At 44.8% G+C, this 25,181-nt stretch overlaps 1 protein-coding gene across 3 annotated transcripts; it reads right to left on the bottom strand.

Moving 5' to 3' along the window:
* Positions 1–6,017: 6,017 nt before the first annotated feature.
* Positions 6,018–25,115, bottom strand: COMMD1 (copper metabolism domain containing 1). Of its 3 annotated transcripts, none has more exons than XM_061559124.1 (4): positions 25,029–25,115; positions 22,001–22,261; positions 17,083–17,367; positions 6,018–7,977 (listed from the first exon to the last, which is right to left on the bottom strand). In XM_061559124.1, exons 2-4 carry the CDS (start codon positions 22,214–22,216, stop codon positions 7,876–7,878), a joined length of 603 nt encoding a protein of 200 aa, XP_061415108.1. In that variant the 5' UTR covers positions 22,217–22,261; positions 25,029–25,115; the 3' UTR covers positions 6,018–7,875. The 3 variants fall into 3 exon arrangements, with proteins under 3 accessions (XP_061415108.1, XP_061415106.1, XP_061415107.1); XM_061559122.1 differs by having other exon boundaries at positions 24,590–25,106; XM_061559123.1 differs by lacking the exon at positions 25,029–25,115 and adding an exon at positions 22,809–22,836.
* Positions 25,116–25,181: the final 66 nt, after the last annotated feature.

The following is a 25,181-nucleotide window of genomic DNA, read 5'->3' as shown; positions in this document are numbered from 1 at the left end:
CCTCCAAGACGTCTGTCCAGTGTGGAAGAGTAGACCCAAACTTCTCGCTAGGGAGGGGCTCTCTCAACCCCCATAGAGTAGAGGCCATTCCACCAGAGACTCTTACACTTTTTTGAACCCTGAAGAGGCCCGTTTGGGGAGTGGGCCGGTGGATATTAGTTAGGACTGGGCCATGTTAAAACAATTTTTTATTTAGCCAAATTCCTCCGCACAACCGCCAATTCCTGCAAGCCACGACCAGCCAACACAAATGCACACCTGCAATATGCACTCACTACACTGTCTGAAACAATAAATAGGGCAGGCGAGGATTTTTTAAAAATATGAATTCCAGAAATAGCCCCTACACTCGGGTCGTGGGAGTTACTTGACTATACAGTACTTCACGATGCTGGTCAATGCAGGTTGGAGTAGATAACAATGTATTAGTGGCGAGTAATATTCAAACCTGTCCTGGGCAATCCCGCACTTAACCAACCCGTACTAACCAGTGTGATGAAGTACAGTATGTTCAAACAACGCTCATGACTGGCATGGCATGGGGGAAGCCTTCATTCACAAGGAGCATCGTCAAAAGGGTTGTTATAATCATATACACACGTGGCTGGGGACATGCGCATGGCTCGGCTGAGCGGGCGGTTTCCATTTGCCAACGACTGATGACTCATTGAGGATAGCACGCGTCAGCCACCTGTCCCGATGAACGTCGTGATGATACACGCACGGAAGGCTGCACACCCTGAATTGAAAATCCTGCGGATCCGATCGCCGTGCTGCAAGACTGCAGTGCTGCAACCCTCGGGCACTCAAACAAAATGTCGGATGATATTGAAAGTGGAAAATGTAATTTCCATTCACAATGAGTTTTTTTAAAATCTAAGAAATCTTGTTGAATAATTGGTAATATTGCTTTGTATTCCAGATTTTCAAAGCAAATATATTAAATCTGGAATGAGCATGTGATGAATAATAATAAATATTATCAGATTGTCATGAACGTGTAAGACTTCCCCCCCCCCCCCCCAATTAACATTTTTATGAACATTGTCAAGTTTGGGATCATTGTAGAACACTACCAGAGATGGTATCCCCCCAGAATTCTTCATCACTTAGGCCTTAGGGGACTCCAATGGCTGGCAAAACTGTCCACAACAACCATGAAAAGCATGGTGGGAGGCGATGGTCATTTCCATACCTAAAACGGGCAAGCCAACCGACGACCCGGGAAGTTATAGGTTGATATCATTCCTGTGCACGACCTATACACTCCTGGAATGCATCATCCCCCGGAGAATCAGCCCCCTCGTCGAGTCTGAAGAACAAGCGGGATTCCGGCCTGGATGCAGTTGCTGTGACCAAGTTTTAGGCCCTTTCGACATACATCGAGGCCAGATTCCAGAATAAATCCAAGACCGACGCAGCCCTTGTGTACTTGTCATCAGCCTATGACACAGTCTGGATTAAGGCATTGATGTTGATGCTCGCAAGAACCCTTCCCTGCTTCAAAACAATACGCCTGATGTGGATGATGCTGAGCAACAGGCGACTGTGTGTCTATATGAGCAACACATCCAGCTCCCCGGTTCAATACTCACACCAACACGCTTCAATGCCTATACGAGCGACGTAACATCAATCGGGTCACACAAATTTGTATATGCAGATGACCTTGCCCTGTCAACACAAGCAGCCACTTAAAAAAAAACATCGAATCCACTCTGAACCAAGACCTAAACACCATGGGGGAGTATTTCTAGAAATGGAGACTCAAGCCAAATCCCCACAAAACAACAGTTACTGCATTTCATATTGATAATAGGAGCGCCAAGCACACTCTGAAAGTGATCTTCTGCGGCAAAAATATGTGATACCACCCTACTCCAAACAACTTCGGAGCAAAGCCGGACACAGTACCTTCCACGACCACCTGAAAAAGGTAGCTGCCAAGGCCAAATCAAGGGTCAACCTGGTCCAGAAACTGGCAAGCACAAGCTGGGGAGCATCAGCACCCAGTGCTATGGACATCAACAATGGCCCTTGTGTACTCTGTAGCTGACTACAGTGCACCAGTATGGACCTGAAGTAGTCACACTCGACTTGTTGATGTCCAACTGAACACTGCAATGTGGTGTATCACTAGAACCCTCAAGTCGACCCCAACACCCTGGCTGCCCGTGCTGTCACAAATGTTTCCCGTACCCGTCCGCCGCAACCCTCTGGGAAGTCCTGCGAATCGAGAAAACAAAGTCGCCTTCCCATTCATCAAGACCTCAATACGTTCCTCGTCATTGCTTGAAGTCACGCAAGCACCTTTGGAACCATGAACTTAACATTCAACAATGCGAGTTCAACCCTGATGAAGCTCGGAGAGCTGAATGGAGTTCAAAATCATTTACAAGCAAACACCTAAATTTCGATTTGAAGCTTTCGTGACTGCAGGGATTCATCTTCTTGGTTCTTTCGGTAAAGTCACGTAGAAGGGAAGTAATAAAATAATAAAAATAAAACATATTAAAATAATTCTCACGACGTTTCGGCCACAACGCAAGCAGCCGTCCTCAGGTGAAGACCAGGTCTGTCGGGGAGACAGTTGTGGCCGAGACGTCGTGAGAATTATTTTGTTTTATTTTTATTATTTTATTACTTCCCTTCTACGTGACTTTACCGAAAGAACCAAGAAGAAGCAAACACCTGTGAAAGACGCAACGCAGAAGATGCCTGGGTTTGATCTTCCATGAAGCTCATGGTCCACTCTCAACCGCATCTGCACAAATGATGGTCAGATGCGGATACCTGATGCAACTGTGGCCATCGAGAACAGACCGTAAAGCATCTAGAACGATCCACAAGTACACAGCGATACACTCCGCTGCTCCTGACGCAGTTATCTGGCTTGACCACCTGAATGTGAACTTGGAGTTGTTGCTCTGAATCTACAACAGCAGCCATACGAAAGAAGAATACCAAAACAAAATGCATATTGTTTGAATGTCAATGATCTTTAACCTTCATTTTATACAAAGGGCATCTGAATAATGAATTACAAGGTGGAAAGGTCAGGTGGTGGTAATTTGCATGATTTCCTGCAGCGTGCAATAATGCTTTAGACAAATTGCTGAAACTCACATCTGCAATAAATTCCGACGTTTCTCCAGTGTTGAGACTGGAATCATAACGAACGTGCTCTGGTTTTGTGGAACGGTAAGGAAATTATTCACGTTCACTCAAATGTCCAAGCATAGTAATGCCCAAACTCGTATCTTACATTGCATTTTGGTGGGTATTGTAAATGTGCAGCCTTCCCTTCCTCTGTTTAAGTCCGAGATTGAGACTTTCATCCCCTTCCAATGACTGTTCCTTCTTTATGAATAATAGTGTTCATCTCATTTTTCTATCGAGTAGCATTCTCTACCTCCCTTCTAAAATAGTATGGTTAAGTGCCCTCTTAATGCAAATACCTCCCTATTTGTACAGCGCCTTGAGAAGCCGTCACGTTTGGAATGCTTTATATAATCCAAATTGCATTTAGATCTTTCACATGGGCAAACACTGTCAAGAGTCTTCCTGTATAGATACATTTGTAATCGTATAGACACAATCAGCATGTGGTGCAGACACACTCGAGTTCATACACATAGATGGCCTTGACTGCAACCACATTCTGAAGATGTTCTAAAACGGATAGAAAGCTGGAAGTTAGCAAATAACTGAGTCGATGCTTATAATTAGAAACATTTAAAAACCAAAACGTTAAAATCTTGTTTGACAAAGAAGGTTGATTTGTTTCACTCGAACCGATGTCAGGATCAGCCTGATGATGTTCACGTCTACAAGTCTCATGCTAACACGTTCAAAATATACGACCTCCACCATTATAAGGGAACCGAGTAATCCACCTCCCGTGGAGTGTGACAATAAAGAAGAAAGAACGTGAACAAAGCCCGCTAACATTTACTAGTTTAAAACTAAAAAATAGCATGGCAATGATGGTATATTGTAAGTCACCGCAGCGAAAACAAATTCATACATTTATCTGGGAATTTTCTTCGAGGCTTTAGTTGGGCATTCTACGCGATACTAAGTTTGCGCGTATTATATGACACGCAACAACGGGGACCACGAGTGTCCTGGAGCACACATTCTACGAGCCAAAATATGGATATACAGGATCTCCACAATATTTACACCATGAATGAATGTTGAGCGCTCGGAATCTGGTGACTTAAACGCAAAAAAATTGCCCGGATACCATGTATGTGTCAATCAGCCCATGCCAAGGGGCCAAACACAACACGGTTTGGCTGATGTAACAGGATGCGATGGTAAATCGAAACGCTCAAGACGAAGTTGTCTTAAATGCGACCCACCGCACGAGCACATACAGGCAGCAGCCTGTGCCTCGTTTCCATATTTGTTTCTTAAAAGTCTGGGCGGTTTGCGAGCGTTCAATGTTCCATACTCCACGTAACATGTGCCAACTGCGGCTATGAAAGCTCTCTTGTATTTATGAACAAATTATCAGGGCTCGACAAGCAGTTTTCACGTGAAATGCTAAACGTATTTTATATGCTTGCCACAAAAAAATATAACGATTCTTGCTCATTTTCTTTTGCTGCCACTAAGAGCTTCATTTGTCACCGAATGTTTTTCAGTTCTCTGGTAGGTACGGGTCAAGTAGCCACAGCCATAGTGTTAGCACGGTTGGCTACGTACGGTGCGAAAAGTTAAACATACATACGTACTGGATGTGGTGTGTGGGGTATGGAAATATTTTACAGGTCGCTGATCTGGATAGTTCCCCACCCACCGGCTGAAATTAAGCCTTTTGCTCTACAGTCATCAAATGTAAAGCGGCTTCAAAACAACCATTTATCATCATTACGTTAATTCGTATAAGCAGCACTTTTAGATCAGTTCTCACATTTGGCTCTACTTAACACGTTATGGTAACAACATCTGCTGCACATTCTGGACTGGTGGCACTGATATCGTCGTCGCATCTCCGAGCAAAGGGCGGCGCGATAATGGTGCTCGGGTCCACGTTGCTGGGAACACCGAGGCGCCCAATAACGCGTGGCCGCATTCGAGATGGACGCAATGAGCCGCAGCTACGAGCTAATGAGGCGCAAGCGCCAGGGGCTGAGCGGACAGCAGGGATCAGCGCACGGCAACAATCAACCGTGAAAACCTTCCCACGCAGACACCGCCGTGGTGCTCGCCAGCTGGTGTCGTGTGGCGGCGGCGGGGGGGTTACAGGTGACGCGTCATGTCAGAGGAATGAATTCTGCCCCGAGAGCTTTTTTGCTGCCATCACACTGCACCCAATCAATTTGAAGACCTTTGAAAGGCATCACGACAAATCATATGTTTGATCCAAATTGTTACATTCGTACGTCTCGATAAGACAGAAATTGTTCTGCTACATTCTCACTTAGGGAACTGCGAAAAGGTTTGACTTGTTATGTTAATTTAAATATTTGTAATTTGGTTTAATGTTAAGAGGAACAACATTTTTATGAAACTGTAAACAATGTTGAATCTCTTCTGATAAGCTTAAGGTTCAAGTGTATTTTGATTAACCAGGTGAAAACTCAAATACCAGGATAGTCAATTGCATATTAGCACATGCGTTACTGTTTTCTCAGCTGGTTCAATGGCATATATCCCCGACCGCGAGATTTTATGAAAAAACTCATCGTGTCTCTTGTCTCGTGAAACGGGATATCAAAAAATACTATTATTTCAATTAACATTTTAAGTTCAGTTTTGTGCTTAGCTAGAGCACCAATGGGATTGCTCAAGGGAAACTTGACTTAGTCTTGCGGTGTATAGTGCTGAATTAATTACAGCCCTTTGATCCTCCTCACAGCATGCACAACAAGTGGCATTGCCTCTAATTAGGATGAATGGTGGCTTGTTAGGGGTTTGAACAGCAGAATATGTCCCATGTGGAGTTCCTGTGACAAGTTCAAGTTTATTGTTTAATCCGGAGAGAACCACAGAGACCAGGATAAATCTCATTTCCAAGGGAGACCTGGGTGACTTGGTCCAGCTTTTAATAGATTTTCCGGAATTACATTCGATTTGATGTGTACATGCACGAATTTGGTTTTATTGGTTCAATAAGAGACACAAACAAATAGTTTTTTCTTACGTTTTTCAACGTACAATGAGAAACTATCAATGATAAAAAGAAATACTCCAAATGTATAATTTAATATTTGGTCAAAGAAATGCGAGATCAAATTCCACAGAGTACTGAATAATTTAAAAGTCTGAGTAATGATTTTGTGCCATACACCATGTGCTAACAGCAACAAAGTGCAAATAAGTATGTAATTATTTAAAACACTTTAACACGTAGGCTTTCGCGACCAGTATTTTTCATAAAAAATGTTTTTGGGTTAGATTGCGTTATTATAAATGTGTCGCAATCCTCCACCACCCGACACGGCCAATCAGTAAAAAATGTGTCACGTTAACAAAATGCCAATTAGTTACTTGTTCAGCTCACCGGTGTGTTTGAAGATTGAATCCACAACAGTTAGATTTGCCCGAAGATGCTGGATGTAATTACTAGCGAAACGTCGTGCTCAAATTATAAATGTTGTTCATTCACTCTTCAAACACACCGGTGTGCTGAAGAAGTAACTAATTGGCGTTTTGTTAACGTGACACATTTTTTACTGATTGGCCGTGTCGGGTGGTGGAGGGTTGCGACACATTTATAATAACACGATCTAACCCAAAAACCTTTATTTTGAATATTTAAAACACATTTTATATGCCCAAGCCATCGATGTATTTTTTTACCTGGCAAATGGAGTGAAATATTCACAAACCAAGAGAAAAATGTACAAAAATTATTTGCGTCATTCAAACACATCGCGGTGAGTCACGTTGGTTTTTACGAGACAGAAATAATAATTCCAAATTTGCCAACATTGCAAAAAACTGCTATAATGTAAGCGATCAACATTATTCACCCATCATAAAACCCTTTTACGTGTTGTATGACTCAGGTTCACATTTTTCTTAAACCTGAAAATGTTTCAAGGATAATCGATAACCTCCTCACAATTATGAATGAGTGCAGCTTTTGATGTTTCCGTTTCGTGTATAGTAATGCATAATCATCCGACATTCACGCTCTGCATTTCCCATTCAAGTTGTTAATTTGCTTGTAAGATGACGAGACGACCATCTAAGATTAGTAAAAAGAAAAAAATCAAAGCAATACAGCACAGATTATATTTACATAACTGTAGAATCTTCAAGAGTACTCAATCATACAAATGTGGCACACGGGCTTGATTGGAATCTTCCAATTAATCCCGCTAATACATGCTCCATATACGGTGCATAAAAGCCATTTATATTCTTTCTGCGGTAATAGTTTTGTAATTGTATGGTAAGTCTCTTCGTTAAATATCATGAAATCAAGTAATTAAGTTAGCAATATGTAGAGATTCATAGAACAGCCCAAGATGTGAAAGCTGTTTTAATTAAGCTGCAAGTTTTTCGTTTATAATGAGAAACATAAACAACTAAGGTTTGCTTCCATTGAGCCAAAGCTTCAGGCAATTTCCCACGTGTAATTTAAGGCGGACTGTACCTGAAACTAAATTGATTAAACTCCACCAGGGCTTGGGGGATTTCTTAGCCTGCTCACTGCAAATAGGTTCAACAGATCAAGTAAAAAAAACGTCTTTTTAACAAAATGGAGATTGTTGCATGAATATTGGCTGGAGCACATGTGCGGGTAAAATGCAAATCACGAGCAGACAGATCCCTCTGTGGTCCCTACCAACTGCAGTGCCTTGGGTTTGTCCACGGTGGCCTTGATCCTTGATGACCAGAGGGTTGAGAGCAGCCTCACTGGCCAAGTTTGGCAATTCTTTGCTCAATGGCAGTGACACTCTTCATGATTTTTGCAATGCCAGCCTCGTCCAGCTCCAAGGACAAACGCTCGGGCTCCTGCCGCACACGGACATCACGACAGTGAATACAAGGCACATACACATGCGCACACAAACAACATGGTGGGTTGAAAAAAAAAAGACAAAATTTCCGGTCATTCTCAATCCACCAATGGACCGTTAGTTACCGGTAGTTTTTTTTGTTCACGGTACTTTACAATGTTGGTCAGTATGGGTTGAGGAAGGGAAAGGAGAGCAGGACCGGTCTGGATATCATTCGTTACTGACATTACTCGTGGCCGGGGGAATTGAACTCAAGTCGCCAGGTTCATGGCGCATACCACAGTAACAATTGACAAATCCTCGCTGATAAAAACTTATGCGTGAAATTTCAACGACAAGACAACTTGCACCACCAACTACTGGGGAAATGTATCGTATAATGCAATATTATCATTATATTCCCATTATATGTCATTATTATAACTCCTACAAGGAAATTCCCTGCTCTGGAATGGAAAATAAGAGACTTGTCATTTCATACTCTTCTCATAATCCTGTACTCAGAGCAAAAAGGTAATATGCTTTTTCACATAGTAAAATGCCATAATATGCATTGAGGTTTTAAAATATATATTCTCCAGAAATTAAAGAATATTTTGGTAAACAAATTAGATGAATATAAAATATTAAATGTTAAAGAAATTTTAAATGAACTGTGTCAGATTCTGTATTCATTACTCCGACCTCTTAGGTGTCACTATTGTATGTCTTCCGATCTTCTTCCGCCAATTTAATTTGTATTTGTTCCATGGAAAATCCGATTCAGCCAGTTACCCAGTTAGTTTCAGTGGCAACGGCCCACAGCCACAAACAAAACAGTTATTTTGTTTGGGTAGAGTGCAACCCAGGCAACAGCCAGCCAGGAAAATCGAGGCATAGATTATGTTTAATAGCATGATTATAACAAGGGTAATGTATTTGACAAACTGCAGTGTTATGCTTGATAACATCACAGTGCAGTGTTACATTGTGAGGTCAGTCCAATTAAGAGAAACAAGAAAGACAGCATTTGTATCGCATTCGACGGAATATTACACTAACAACGGTCGATCATCTCGTACACTGTAGTGCAAATGTCAATTCGCCATGCAAATTGTACAGACACAACTTATATTTACTACACGTATTTGCTGCACTTTAAATGGTTACTAAATATGCACACTTGTAATATGCTGTCCTTATTTTAGACTACAGCTGCCCAAGTTGCAAAAAAAAAGAGGCAGCATCTACATTGAGAGACTAAAGTAAACACGAGGCATACCGCTCAATTCAGAGTGGTGTGTCAGCTTTCCAAATGCAGCCCTGAGCACAGCTTTTTACACGTGAACTAAAAATAGTGCAAAGGGAGGCTCTTAAAGCCATCTGACACGGCCTTCATCCATGTTTTTGTTCAAAGGAAACGCATTAAAATGTAAGTCTGGTGTTAAAAACCGAATGGAATTAATTGCAATTGAAATTTCTTAAAAGAACCAAAAAGAGGTAAAAAATAACCATTTATATATGCGTATAGTGGATATTATTTCTGGCTGTACAGTGGCTGACTGGTGGCAGGATACACATACAGACAGAGCAGCACTTACGACAAAGCGGCGTTAAAGCGGTGAATACTGCAAGCGCGCACATGGCCTGGGTCACACTTATGTTGGCTGTCGACAATACGGCTGTAAAAGTGAAAAGGCATCTGGTGGTGCACTTTGCAGAAATGCGAATTGTTTGATAGATTACGACATTAACCATTTTCATCTCACCAATGGAGGATCAGATATGGAATGAGTAAAGTGCAAGATTAAACAGGATACAGGGGTAAAAAAAAGTCTACGTTGCATTATGTTGAGTGTGGTAAGTGGCAGTTATTGTGTTGCAGTGTGATTCAGATTTTTTTTTAAGTCTGGAAATAACGCTTGTGCAAATTCAAATAGATTTAGTGAAAACAGTATGTACCAAAGCTATCGCAATTATTATGTGTCTGTGCCTATGAAATGTGAGCCATCATTACACTAACAACCAGATGCCCTGGGCCTGGTTATGGAAACATACCAAATAAATGTTCCCACCCACTGTACATTTTGACAGCTTATTTATGGAACTTCAAGATTTTTACAAGCTACCATCTAAAAAAAAGAAATATCATCTTAATTTGAAGCTTTCGTGACTGCAGGAATCATTATTCTTTGGTTCTTTCGGTAAAGTCACGTAGGTAGAAAAATAATAGATCACGACGTTTCGATCGTAACACGAGCAATCGTCATCAGGTGGGACAACCACAGCAAGAACAAACTGCTGAAGTAGGCCTACGTGCGATCGAAACGTCGTGATCTATTATTCTTCTATTTACGTGACATTACCGAAAGAACCAAAGAGTAAAAGAAATAGTTCATGGCAAGGGAAGTTTTTGGATACAATTTTCAGTATAAATACTGTATGCTGCTGCTGCTGCTGAGAAGTTATAGTGCAGTGTGTTGTGAACGGGCGACTTGAGTTTGCGTCATGGCTAACATATCAGTGGCAAGCGATCGATAGCTGAACGAGTTTTGGTCCCCCTGACCTGCGTGGTCACATATAGTTAATCAAACCCCGTAACTGACACGGCCTGGGAAAACCTCAAACTGTAAGTGAATTGACAAAGGACTGCGCTGTACATGTATATAGTATCGCGAAGCCCCATCAGCTGATCATTGTTGTCGAATCCGTGAGGGCAGCAATCTACGTTTTCTGAACGTGGCAGCTCTTCATAAACCCTTGAGCGCGAACAAGTACACACAAGACACGAATACGAACGTCGGTATCGTCAGAGCTGAACTTAGTCATCAGTAACATTTTAAAGTTCACGTTTTTGAATGCACGGTGGAACACATCATTGTGAAACTATACTCATGAGACAACAGAATGTGCTTCCTCTGATAGGTACATCATGTTGTCATATATCCCACACAAACTGTCTGCTTTGCTTATCCTTCTGCAAATGAACTTAAGGGTTGGCTTTCAAATTGCAATATATTAATTTTTTAAATAAGTTGTGAGACACACCGAAATGTGTATTTTAAAGACAATTAATGTCATTTTGAGCACTGTTTTTTTTTGTTATAGCAGTAACAAGGGGGCTGGGTTGCACTGCTTTATCGGAGGGAAAGCAGCGTTTGTTTACATTCACAGTTTGAAGCTTTATCATTGACACCACAAAACACAAAAGATAAACTGTAAAGGACATTTGAACAAACAGGGAAGGTGGCGCCTTAATTTTTGTCCACCCATCATTCAAAAATGTGACCTTACCCAGTGCCGTGGTGTGCAAATCCAATTTGGTTTGTCACGTGCAACACGAGCGCACACGCACTTGCGGTCGGTCAGGAAACTAAAGCACATGAGCAGCATGCAAACAGCATCCTGCCCATATCCTTTGCGGGAAAACAAACGCCATAATCTCCATTCTAAAGCCAGAGGCAAATGTTACAATGAAACATGTTTTGATGTTTGTTAACCAGAGAATGCTTGCGGTTTACTTTTCAAAAACAAAATACGACTTTACATTTTTTAATCATCGTAACACTTGCCAACACGCATCTGTCTTTGGAAGTATTTAAATGGCAGTATGGAAGCCAACAAGCAGTCATCATGGAAACATTGATTTGCTTATTTGGAAAGCGTCTATTTGGTCTGGTTTGTGTTTTAAAGTTATGGGAAACCCTTTAATCAATTTGGCCAGTTTTCAATTAGGAAAATTCCTAATAGCCACATGACCTAGGTTGGGAAGTGTTACAGATGGCTTATTTTTAATGAAACACGTATTGCTACCATAATCGCACAGATCATAGTAGAGTTGTGGCAACATTGTTGTTGTGGAATCTGTTGTTCTTGTGGTAATTTGTAACAGTTGATAATTCTACTTACAACTATCTTTACAACTTTTTTATTTTACTACTGAACTATATAGCTCAAAGATCTTCTCCATCCTGGTAGCACCATGGTCCCTCACCTTAGCGATCCCCTTGCCTCACTGAAACTTGCCACCTCTTTTAATACTTACTTCAACAACAAGCTAATCGCCGTCGCAAACTCGTGCACGTCTACTGACACATTGCACCATTGTACCCCGCTCATGGTACCTAAAATTGTAAGCACTAACCCAGACACTCTTCTAACTATGCTAAAGCCTGTGTCTACAAAAGACGTTTTCGCTTTAATTGAATCACTTCCTTTGAAGTCATCTCCACTCGACGTGCTCCCAGGTTCCTTGTTCAAGCAATGTGCTCCGGAACTCGCCATCATGATCAGGAACATCGCAAATGCCTCCTTCTCTTCGGGGTGTTTTCCGTCCAACCTCAAATCTGGCCTGGTTTCTCCCTTGTTAAAGAAACCAAATCTAGATCCGGATGACCCATCTAGTTATCGTCCCATCACTAACCTCTCGAACCTCTCTAAACTCCTTGAACGACTAGCCCTCGCCCAGCTACAACCACACGTCACCACACGTCACCTCCTCCGCAAACTACTGCAACTTCCAGTCAGCTTACCGTCAAAACTATTCCACAGAAACAGCACTCACTAGGGTGCTCGATGACATTTTAACGATCGTTGATTCCGGCTCAACTGTTGCACTTGTAAGTCTGGACATTTCGTCAGCCTTCGACACCATCAACCATTCGCTCCTTACTTCCCTCCTGAAATCCGACTTCGGTATATGCGGCTCAGCACTCAAGTGGATAGCTTCGTACCTTTCTGACCGGCAATCCTCAGTCAGGGTGGGCATGTCCACATCGCCTGAAACAAGAGCATTATGCGGGGTTCCCCAGGGCTCTGTTCTAGGTCCCCTGCTCTTCACAGCCTACACTTCCCCGATCGGCCGACTCATTGCAAGCTTCGGTGTTAAGCATCACTCATACGCGGATGACACGATTCTATTCACCGCCATCGATTCTAGCAATGCATCTGGATTCGAGAGGCTCTCGGAATGTACCACCGCCGTGCAACAATGGTTCACTGCACACAACCTAGCCCTTAATCCGAAAAAGTCAGTGGCCATCATGTTAGGTACCAAGCAACGTCTCAATTCAGCAGAACTCCCCACACACATACACATCTTTGGTCATAGCATCAAGTTCACCAACCACTTCAGCTACCTCGGTGTCATCCTAGATTCAACTTTATCCTTCGACCGTCAAACCAACCATATCATCAGCTCATGTAACTTTCACCTGAAGGCTCTTAGACACATACGTCCTCTCATCTCTACTGAAATTGCCAACACTTTGGCATGTTGCATAGTTGGGTCTCGCCTTGACTATTGTAACTCCGTCCTTGTCCGGACCTCCGCTGGCAACCTAAGGAAGCTTCAAAGACTACAAAATAACCTAGCACGCGTCGTCATTGCCCACACTCATCCCCGCCTCGACTCACTAGCTCGTCTCCGCGCTCTCAACTGGCTCCCCATTGCCAGTAGGGTCACATACAAGACCGCCTGCCTCTGCCACAATGCCTTCATATCCGCCTGCCCGCCGTATCTTTCTTTATTACTGACAACTTGCAGCTCAGCACACGGCAGATGCCTGCGCAGCGCGACTCACGACCTCCTCTCAATACCAAGATCCAGGATGGTCATGTCTACGCGCCGCTTCTCGGTGGCAGCCCCAACAGTCTGGAACGATATCCCTCTGCACATTCGCAGCATCACCTCAATCGCCTCCTTCAAGAGACACTTAAAAACTCACCTCTACAATCATGCTTTTGAGCGACTCTGAGCTTGGCTCCGCGCCTCTGAGTTGCGGCCACTACGTCTGCAAATTTGCGCGCGTTACAAATTGTACTATTATTATTATTAAGCGACCTGGTCACGAATGATAGCTCAACGAAGTGGCCTATCATGTGGAAGTGTATAGCAGCCAAATACTCTAAACGCATGTTGAGTCTAAATGTGAAGGGAAAAAACGGAGGACCCGGGGAAAAATCCACGAGACAACAGGGAGAGAGACATGCAAACTCCAAATATACATGGCCAGGATCAAACCCACAACCTCCTGCATAACATGCGAGATAATTGACATCTCACCACCGCAGCTACCACTTAAACAGATGGTCACATAATTATATTCTGAAAAAATAACTTGTCAGAATTACTGTAGGTGGAGAAAACGTTCACCACACCTTTACCACTCATATGGAGTAAACAATGGTTACACAATTGACCATTAAAAATACTATTATTCAGAATGAGCCTGTTCTAAATACAGGACAACAACAGGCCGTTGAAGCGAATGGGAAAACAGTGAGCTGATCAGTGGCCTGCTTTCTAATATACATGTCAGCATTTCCTGCGGTAACACCATATTAGATATCCAAGCACTTGCATACTATCTAGTCCTATTTATATAATTCTTTTAACGTTGTTTAAATAAGCCTGCATACCCTGATATACACATCAAAGGCATCGTGTGCTGGGTGGACTGTTCAGTGTTGTGGGTTTCTCCGATAGACAAAATCCCAGAACACGATGCTGCAGTTTAAGGACCCATCAAAATAAGAGTCACCCAATTAACGGAGTTAAAATAGCAAAAAGAATTGCGTTGCCTTGCTGTCAGTAAACATACTTTATTCATTACCACAAAGAAAAACACATAATTGGGTAAATGTATCCATGGACACCAGACAAGTTCAATTATATGCCGTGGGAATACCCCTTAATTTAAAATAACAGATGAATGCGTGTTGGCTGAAAATGCTACCCCTATTCAATAGGAATAAAGTACCATGCGAACATTAAATCTCACACGATGAGAACCATTGCAATTATTTTATAAAGGATCACAGATATGCAAGGCTGGTTTTGATCATCATATTGTTATCTGAACCGTTCATGTTTCTGTTGTGCCATAAACATTTGTTGCATTGCACCTCCCATCATCATTATCCGTGGTCAATCAACTGAGGGATTGAAATCCATTGGTCTTTTGCATAATCTGATAAATCTTATGTATGTGCCCGATGGTAGAGGAAACCATCCTCAACCTGGCTTGCACCCATGGTTGGTTGGCCTCTAATATGTTTGCTATTCTGTAGCTCATGGCAAAAATGTTATATTAAAATTACATGGAAGAAAGCTATGCAAATGTATATCGCATACTTCCCATTCACCCAGAATAAAAAGCCCTTAATTAGATAAGGCATCTATGGTGTTACATTACATTACTTGTCAGTGATTAAACACAAAACTATCCTGACAAGTAACTCTCACCAGCAGATGGATTAATGATTACAAATAACTGGTGATATTAAACATGCAAAGTAATAATCAGTTTAAACATTATTAAAACACTTCTAAAAGTATTACCATAACAACATTAGCAAAAGCAGCACCAGCAGCAGCACCAGCTGAAGTACCATCAGCAGCTGGAACTTTAGTTATAATAGCACAGCAGCCGCAATTTAGATCTAGTAGATTAATTTCAGTACCAGCAGGAGCGCCACGATCACCAGCAGCACGAGTACATGAGTACGACTGCGCCGCACCTTCGATTAGCACGGGTGGCTACGTACGGTGCAAAAGAAGTTCAACATATATACATACAGATGTTGGTATTTTATTAATGTCTGGGTACACGAGCTATCCTAACACAGTGGTTATGGCCTTGCAAGCCTAAAGGACATTGCATTTATTTTAAAGGCAATATTTACTAATTGCAAATGTTCTTTGCCGTCCTAGTGAGCATTACCTGGAGGACAGGTAACCCAACAAGAGAGCCGTTGTTATCAATGACAATCATGCTGCACCACTTTACCACTCTAGAATCTACCAGCCCGTTGAATGGGCGCACACCTCACCAAAAGGTGTGCAAATTCACTTTTTTGTCATAATAAACATTAAATGTATTTATCAATACAACAATCATTATCATCTCGAATGGTCAATCCAATGCTTCAAATTATATTTTAATTAGTTGCGTGTTTGAGACACTGGCAGTCAAGTCTTCTTCGTTCCTTCGCATATCTGATGTGGATGCAGAGCAACAACTACGATTTCATGTTCAGGTGATCGAGCCAGATAACTGCAGTCAGGAGTAGCGGGTTGTGTGACGTGTACTCGATGAAAATAACATCATTATTATAGACTGCAAGTCAAATTGGTAGTAACGAGCATTACTCGACATTCAATGCACTTCCAATAAGGTGTAGGAAAAATGTCAACTCTTTGGAATAACAAGGTCTCTATTTTAGTTACACAGGTTGAGGAAAAACTAATTTTCCACATTGGAATTGTTTATCCTCGACAGTCTACAGGGCATCGGTATGTGCGAGTTACACATTGTTTCCACAGTACTCTTCCGATTTAGAGCCAATGTTAATTACAGTTGGGAAGTTTGCCTATTTGAAAATAAGTAAAGGGCATTCACATCTTCATCCTGGTATTGAATGGGTTACTTAAAACATACATTTTTACCTGTGCTAATTATTTTTTCAATCCATTTGAACCTAATGAATAACACTTATACATTTAATTGTATTAAATTGGTAATCGGAATGCTATTGGGGGCATCTTAAGGCCTGGGGTTGTTATTTGCATTAAACAGCCGAAGTGCAAAAATCCCTCAACTCGTCTACATCAGCTTCAATAAAGACAAATGTTTCCTTAAGATGTTTTATGCAACTGCCAACTGAATCTCAACCACATGAACTGCAAGGGCAACTATTAACGTGACACGTAGGTTTTGGCAGCCAATTTTATTATTCATGATTGTTATATGGGTTAGGCCACAAGGATCTGACAAATTCTTTTGTTAAGGCCCCACACCCCCAAACACAGCTAAACAAATTAAATTGTCACATATAGAAGCACTGAACGCACAGACTATCACTGTTTTAATTCCCACAACTAAATTTAGTAATCAGATACTCTATTGCTACATTGTATCAATAAGATACCTATTAACTGAAACAATTATAATTAAATGGCGCATTAAAGGTTGCACACCACGTGACAATTTCAATTATTAGGCTCAGTCGGGTGGTAGAGGGTCTTTATGACACAAATTTAACCAGGTCATTATGTGGCCTGACCCAAAAATCTATTATGAAGGGCTACGACTGAAAGCAAGTGGAATCAGTCACACACCTGTCCTTCATGGCCAATGTCGAGCTCCAGGAAGGCGATGGGAGCTCCGCTTTCGTCGCCACTGTGCCCATTGGCTGCCGGCACGTCCACGCGCCAGTTCACGCTGTGCAGCGTCGGCTCCCAGCGACAGCGGGCGACCAAACTCTCTCGCACACGGCCCCGGTGGCTCTTCCAGAAGCGCGCCAATATGGCCGCCTGCTCGGCTGTCACGCCACCCGGCTTGCGCACCTGCGCCGCCAGGAATGTCTCCAACTGTGTGCTGTCCATGTCGGCCGTTGCCATCGCCTGGACCGCAAGACAGGGGCGAGGGGGGAGGTGTACGGTGATTAGGGAGTAGGGCATTGGTATTGATTTACGGAAGGGAAGATGAATGTTGAATAAAGGTGGCAGCAATAAGACAATTACAATGGTTGATTTGCTCACATGTGCAGACAAAGGATGTCCAAGCATTCTCTGTCCCTTAATCTTAGTGCAGCGGCTTTTGATACAATTTATCGTAGAATTTTACTCGAGAAATTGGAACTCGTGATGGGAGTCTCGGGCACCACATTGCAATGGTTCCACTCCTACCTTGAAAACCGTGTCCAACACATCACTGTGGGAAGTTTTATATCTTCTGATCGTCTGGTTGTATATGGCGTTCTTCTAGGAAATGTGTTCGGTCCCACTTCAGTGTCCACATGCCCCCGCTTGGAGCTCTGCTCCAACACCAAGGTCTATACTGTTGCTAGGTGAATGACACACAAATCTATGTTCAACTAGGATCGAACTATGTCCTCAGCTTGTGCTTTTTAATCACTCTTGCTTGTACAATCTTGGATTGTACAACTCAACAGTGATAAAAATGATATTTTTCTCATCCCTCCTCCTCACCAGCTATCCAAGGTTGGCCCTGGTGATTAATAGACAGTCGGAGCATCTGCCTAACACACGAGGTTAGAAAGCTCAGTTTTATCTTGGAACAGTATCTATCCTTCCAGTCACATGATAAAGTTGTGAGGACATTGCTCTTTAATTGAAGGAATTTTGCCCTGCAGCACAACATTCTTTGTTCTCAAAATGACGAGAGACTGGGTCATGCGCTCGTTTTTTTACATCTTGACCATTGCGATGCCTTGCTCTCCGGAGCCCCGAGTACCCTCCTTGTAGACTGCAGTTTGTCCAACATGCAGCTGCTAGGGTGCTCACTCTCATTCCTCTTCAGGATCATATCTCACCTGTGCTCATGTCTCTGCATTGGCTTTCAGTGCACACCCACATGGAGGGTGTCCACTGATTCTCCTCCATGTGTTTAAGGTTTAAAATTAGCTTGCTCCACCATACACCCAGGAGCTGATTCAGGTACACTCCACTGAGATCTCTGAGATCTATCGAGCGTGCCATACTCAGCGTGACCGCACTTCAGGCTTCGAACATGGGGTCACCACCAAGCTTTGACTGCACGACGCCCAGGCTCTGCAATTCCCTGGCCCTTGAAGGTTAGAAAATGGCAGTCGATGGAGACTTTTAAGTCCCGGTTGAAGACCCCACCACCTCTTTGAACACGCCTTCTCTCGCTAGTTCTCAATCTTATCGCTTTCGTATTTTTCTCACTGGTCACTTCTCACTTATTTCCTCCTTTACATGCATGGTGATCTGAGATCCATTAAGGGAACCTTATACATCTACATTGTTCATACAAGACAAAATCTGTCCTGAGTCGTATATTTTAAATAAGGACCATTGCCTGACATATTAGTGTTTTGTGACATTACACCAATATTACAATCCCCCAATTGGTTCCTAATACAAGTTGGGATCCATTTTAAGATTGCATTCACTATCTTCAAGATTCCCTACAGACTTGCACTTGCTTACATCTCCCATATTATCTCACTGTACTCCCCTCCACGCACTCGACACTTAGAAAACCACGGCTTTTTGTCGAAGTCCCCATTTAACCTTCACTCAGTGGGAGGTTGCTCGTTCTCCTATAATGCCCCTTAAGTCTGGAACTCTTTCTCCCAGCCATAAAGGCTGTCGAAACCTTCCCGTCTCTAGACAACTCGTTAACTTCCTCTTCTCCTCTGCTTATAATTATCTCTTTCTCCATAAACAATACATATATCAACTGTACTGTAGAGCGATTTGAGCTGTGGTTGCATTTGGATGCAATACATTCAAAATGTATGTTATTAAATATCAATCAGTGATGAGACAAAGTTAATGATGAATTTGGGGACTCTTTTCAAATCTGTACAGTGCTGAAAATCTTCACTCTTATACGAACCCCACAGCTACTGAGAAATTCGTTGCGAATGTTTCAGTTTCTTCTTTATGGAAAAAGCTCTTAATCCTAAACCTGTGACGATGCCTTATGAACATTATTTTGTGATAAAATGTCGTATTATTGTTGTTTGAAAAAGGTTTAAGTCACCTTTCTCAAGAATTGAGGGCAGTGCACTATGAAGCAGAACATCCAAATGCAAATCCCTTTTCCCTCTCCATACTCCGTAGCAGGGCCATTGCATGAAACATTTGCCTATACTGTACATGTACTCAGTTTTTATTTTGTCAATCTTCATTTGAAGCTTTTTCTTTTGTGTTAATAACCAATGTCGTGATTTTTTTCCCACATGCGCAATCAAAATTTATCAAATCATTATTTCGTTTCCTTGATTTACAGTTGTACATTCTGTATACACATATCATCATCTTAATCTGGGATCCCTCGAGGTCCTCCATGGACAGCGACGGTGGTCAAGGTTTGTGGGTACACATATGGATGACGAGGCCAATCCTGGAACCACATATCTTCTTACAGTGACAGCATGTGTTGTCGTTACTGATAGTTTCATGCCCGTGTGTCAGTCTCCTGATGGTGTCTCTTTGACTCAAATTGAAACACCTTGGTGGATAAGAGCTTTCCAAGACGAACACTCAAGCGCCAGCTGCTGCTCCCATGTTACCAGGTCGATGTTTGCACTTGGTGAGGATGCTCGTGTAGCAATCTGTCACGTTTCTTCTGGCCTCACCTGGAGCGTTTCCCGATCTTGAGTTGGGCATTCTGACAATGTGCCCAACCAAAAGGAGCATATGTTGAGTGATGGCAGCTCCAATACAAGAGGATCTGCCTTGTTTACAACCTGTTTTGTCTGACATTAAAGCATTCTATGTGGACACACTGCCATCTGCTGGCCACTATTCGCTATACCAGGCATGTAGAGTACCACTTCAAAACTACATAATGCTATGTTCACAAAAATAACGTATTCCATCGTTATTCTTTGTGAAGATAACAAAGACTAAAAAATATCCCCCCCCAACAAACTTTTGGAGGAAGTGCTGTTGAGCACCTATGACGGCCGGCACGGGGGGTTTGGGGGGCGGGGTGGCCAGCACCCACACCAAGCCGTCTTTGTCTCCCCAATGGTGATGTTTACACACCGCAATCCGGTACTCATTTGAGGCCGAGTCGACCTAGGCAAGGCGTAGGATTATTTCAGATAATCATCACTCGTGTTGGCCGTGAGCGGGAATTGAACTCGGGACGTGGTTTATCATAGCGCAGCACGCTAACCGCTACACTACCGCTCCCCATAGGGAAGGTAACATGCACACAATGACATACAGCCACATGCTCCACAATGATAAATACCCATTGATTTGCAGTAATTATGAGTGAGTTATGGGAGGACAAGAGGAAAATTATAATAAAAAAACCAGTGGCCACCCGCACAAAAGTCCTTAAGTGTAACGTACTTGTTTGTGCAGAAACAGCTAAGTGAAAAAAATAACTTAAATGATAGTATGCAGCCCTCCACAGGGGTGTGGGGAAGAGTGAAAGTGAGACGTGGGGACAGTAAAAACAATGTGAATATACTGTATAGGTAATAAATAGAATTTGATAAAAGGAATGGAAAGGTGAACGCTAACGTTGTGGAAAAGGTGGTTGGGGGGCATGGACCTGGGAACACAAGGGGACGGGAAAGAGACAACCACTCGCGACCTTTGAGACCATGGGTTCACTCATTATACCGAACTGTGTCCCCCAATTCTTAGCCAACATATACCCCCTTGGCTACTCATTAGGGGCACCCATGGCTACTTCCAAACTCGCTCCTACTTGCCTGGTGGGGAGAAGGAAACAGGAAGATAAAGTGGAATGAAGATCAGATGAAAGTAGACTGTAGGGTGAGGGTCAGAAGGCGAGACAGGTCGGCGTTTGAAAAAAGCAACAGGCTACAATGTGTTTTTACTGGTAGGAACCTCCTGGTTACACCAGCCCACAGGGGATTATTGTGTCCGTCCGTCGTGCAGGGAGGGGCTGGGTGGGGAGGGAGGGGTTGGGTGTGGAGGGGAGGGTGGGGAGGGGTTGGGTGGGTGGGGAGGGGGGAGAGGGGCTGGGTGGGGAGGGGATGGTGGGGAGGGGCTGGGTGGGGAGGGTGGGGCTGGGTGGGGGGTGGGAGGGGTGGGGCTGGGTGGGGAGGGGTTGGTCACCCCGTGGTGCCCTTATAAATCTCAACGTTTAACCTACTCACGCCGGCTTGTGCCCGCCCTCACAGTCGGGCATATTTGCGGAATACACCACGCCACCGTTGACACTGGCCATTGACCGAGCAACCCAACGTCCCTACCAACTCCTTCCGCAGGAATGTGTTCTTTTGCAAGCCAATCCACGGCATCTGGGGGGAGGGGTATCTAGATGGAGTCCGCTTGTTCCACCAAAATACGCATCTTGTATTGGGCAATCATCAGTGATATGGCCGATGGTTTGCACCTCACATCATTCGCAGTTTGGCGAGCCATTCATCCTCCCATGTATGGAGGATATATGGTTGTGGGGGTAGAGAGATACCAGGGCCGTTCCATTGTCGGATCTTCAAAACGGATCTTTCATCGTGATAATTGACCCCAGGTCTGCATGACAGACGCTCACCTTGAGCAGCCCCTTCATCTTGCTCAGCAGCGCCTTGAAGTCGTCGAGGGTGGTGTCTGGGTAAAGCTTCCCTCTGAGCGCCTCCTCGCTCACGGCCACCGCCTTCGCCTCCTTCTCCTCGCCGAACAGCAGGTCCACGACTCCGCTCAGGAGAGCGCCCAGGGGCTCCTCCGCCTGGGTCCCGCCGGCGTCGACGCCACCTCCTGCTTGAGCCATGGCCGATGGAGTGTGGCCCCAGGAGCTCGTCAGCCTGGGATTCGTCTTGCACAAGGCAGGCACAGACAAAGGCGTTTCAGGTTCATGGGCCGTGGAAGATCTCAATAACCGTATTGATGGGATGTTCACTGGTGATGGAGGTACTCAGTGATGTAGTGCTCGTCACTGCTGATGAGACTGTGCAGGAGGAACACAATGATGCAGGACTTGTCACTGCTGATGAGTCTGTGATGTGGAGGAACTCGCTGGTGCAGGTCTCGTCACTGCTGATGAGTCTGTGCAGGAGGAACTCAGTGGTGCAGTGCTCGTCACTGCTGATGAGTGTGGGATGGATGAACGCAGTGGTGCAGTGCTCGTCACTGCTGATGAGTCTGTGTGATGGGGAAACTCGCTGGTGCAGTGCTCGTCACTGCTGATGAGTCTGTGTGATGGGGAAACTCACCGGTACAGTGCTCGTCACTGCTGATGAGTCTGTGTGATGGAGGAACTCAGTGGTGCAGTGCTCGTCACTGCTGATGAGTCTGTGTGATGGGGAAACTCGCTGGTGCAGTGCTCGTCACTGCTGATGAGTCTGTGTGATGGGGAAACTCACCGGTGCAGTGCTCGTCACTGCTGATGAGTCTGTGTGATGGGGAAACTCACCGGTGCAGTGCTCGTCACTGCTGATGAGACTCTGAAGGAGGAACTCGCTGGTGCAGTGCTCGTCACTGCTGATGAGTCTGTGTGATGGAGGAACTCAGTGGTGCAGTGCTCGTCACTGCTGATGAGTCTGTGCAGGAGGAACTCACTGGTGCAGGGTTTGTCACTGCTGATGAGTCTGTGTGATGGGGAAACTCACCGGTGCAGTGCGCATCACTGCTGATGAGACTCTGAAGGAGGAACTCGCTGGTGCAGTGCTCGTCACTGCTGATGAGTCTGTGTGATGGGGAAACTCGCTGGTGCAGTGCTCGTCACTGATGATGAGTCTGTGTGATGGGGAAACTTGCTGGTGCAGTGCTCGTCACTGATGAGTCTGTGCAGGAGGAACTCGCTGGTGCAGTGCTCGTCACTGCTGATGAGTCTGTGCGATGGAGGAACTCGCTGGTGCAGTGCTCGTCACTGCTGATGAGTCTGCGATGGGGAAACTCGCTGGTGCAGTGTTCGTCACTGCTGATGAGTCTGTGTGGTGGAGGAAACTCGCTGGAGCAGGTCTCGTCACTGCTGATGAGTCTGTGTGATGGGGAAACTCACTGGAGCAGGTCTCGTCACTGCTGATGAGTCTGTGTGATGGGGAAACTCACTGGAGCAGGTCTCGTCACTGCTGATGAGTCTGTGTGATGGGGAAACTCACTGATGCAGTGCTCGTCACTGCTGATGAGTCTGTGTGATGGGGAAACTCACTGGAGCAGGTCTCGTCACTGCTGATGAGTCTGTGTGATGGGGAAACTCACTGGTGCAGTGCTCGTCACTGCTGATGAGTCTGTGTGATGGGGAAACTCACTGGTGCAGTGCTCGTCACTGCTGATGAGTCTGTGTGGTGGAGGAACTCACTGGTGCAGTGCTCGTCACTGCTGATGCGTCTGTGTGATGGGGAAACTCACTGGAGCAGGTCTCGTCACTGCTGATGAGTCTGTGTGATGGGGAAACTCACTGGTGCAGTGCTCGTCACTGCTGATGAGTCTGTGTGGTGGAGGAACTCACTGGTGCAGTGCTCGTCACTGCTGATGAGTCTGTGTGATGGAGGAACTCACTGGTGCAGTGCTCGTCACTGCTGATGAGTCTGTGTGGTGGGGAAACTCACTGGTGCAGTGCTCGTCACTGCTGATGAGTCTGTGTGATGGGGAAACTCACTGGAGCAGGTCTCGTCACTGCTGATGAGTCTGTGTGATGGGGAAACTCACTGGTGCAGTGCTCGTCACTGCTGATGAGTCTGTGCGAGGGAGGAACTCAGTGGTGCAGTGCGCGTCACTGATGAGTCTGTGCAGGAGGAACTCGCTGGTGCAGTGCTCGTCACTACTGATGAGTCTGTGTGATGGGGAAACTCACTGGAGCAGTGCTGGTCACTGCTGATGAGTCTGTGTGATGGAGGAACTCAGTGGTGCAGTGCTCGTCACTGCTGATGAGTCTGTGTGATGGAGGAACTCAGTGGTGCAGTGCTCGTCACTGCTGATGAGTCTGTGTGATGGAGAAACTCACTGGAGCAGTGCTGGTCACTGCTGATGAGTCTGTGTGATGGGGAAACTCGCTGGTGCAGTGCTCGTCACTGCTGATGAGTCTGTGTGATGGAGGAACTCACTGGTGCAGTGCTCGTCGCTGCTGATGAGTCTGTGTGATGGGGAAACTCACTGGTGCAGTGCTCGTCACTGCTGATGAGTGTGTGATGGAGGAACTCACTGGAGCAGGGCTCGTCACTGCTGATGAGTCTGTGCAGGAGGAACCCGGCACCGACCCGTCTCCCTTCGCTGGAAGCACGCGCTGACTTTAGAGTCCGCGGACATTTGTCAAAGCCGCCAACGTTATTGTTTTTTTTTCCTTGCCAGATCAGAGGTATTACCTCTAAATCAAACAGAAACACGTTCCGATTTTTTAAACACGATTTCACGGAACTTGTTAACGGCTTAAGGCGATTCGAAGGCAAGTTGCACACACGGCGTCAAAACGCGTACGCGTAATTTCCGCGGTAAAAGTCTCCAATTATCGCGGATTCGTCTCGCAGCGGCTCCCAGCGATCGCACCGAGACGCGCCGCGGCCACACGGGCGGGCAAGTCGCCGTCGTCCATCTCGAGCGATGACAAAGAAAAACAACCCTCAGCGGGCGAATCTGCCGGTCACCTTGCAACGTCGCGCTTGGCACGGTCTCTCTGTGGTGTGTGAATTGGTGGAGGCGACGGGAGGTGACAGGCGCTGTTCACCGCGGTCCCTCGATCGCCCCGCCCACCTCGTTCGCCCCGCCCACTTCGATTGCCCCGCCCACCCCGAACCGCC

The sequence above is a fragment of the Lethenteron reissneri genome, chromosome 25 (genome assembly GCF_015708825.2).
Source record: "Lethenteron reissneri isolate LAM-NWPU_2019-01 chromosome 25, ASM1570882v1, whole genome shotgun sequence".
NCBI lineage: Eukaryota > Metazoa > Chordata > Hyperoartia > Petromyzontiformes > Petromyzontidae > Lethenteron > Lethenteron reissneri.
The sequence above is the reverse complement of the archived record's forward strand: the minus strand, read 5'-3'. Positions and strand labels throughout refer to the sequence as shown.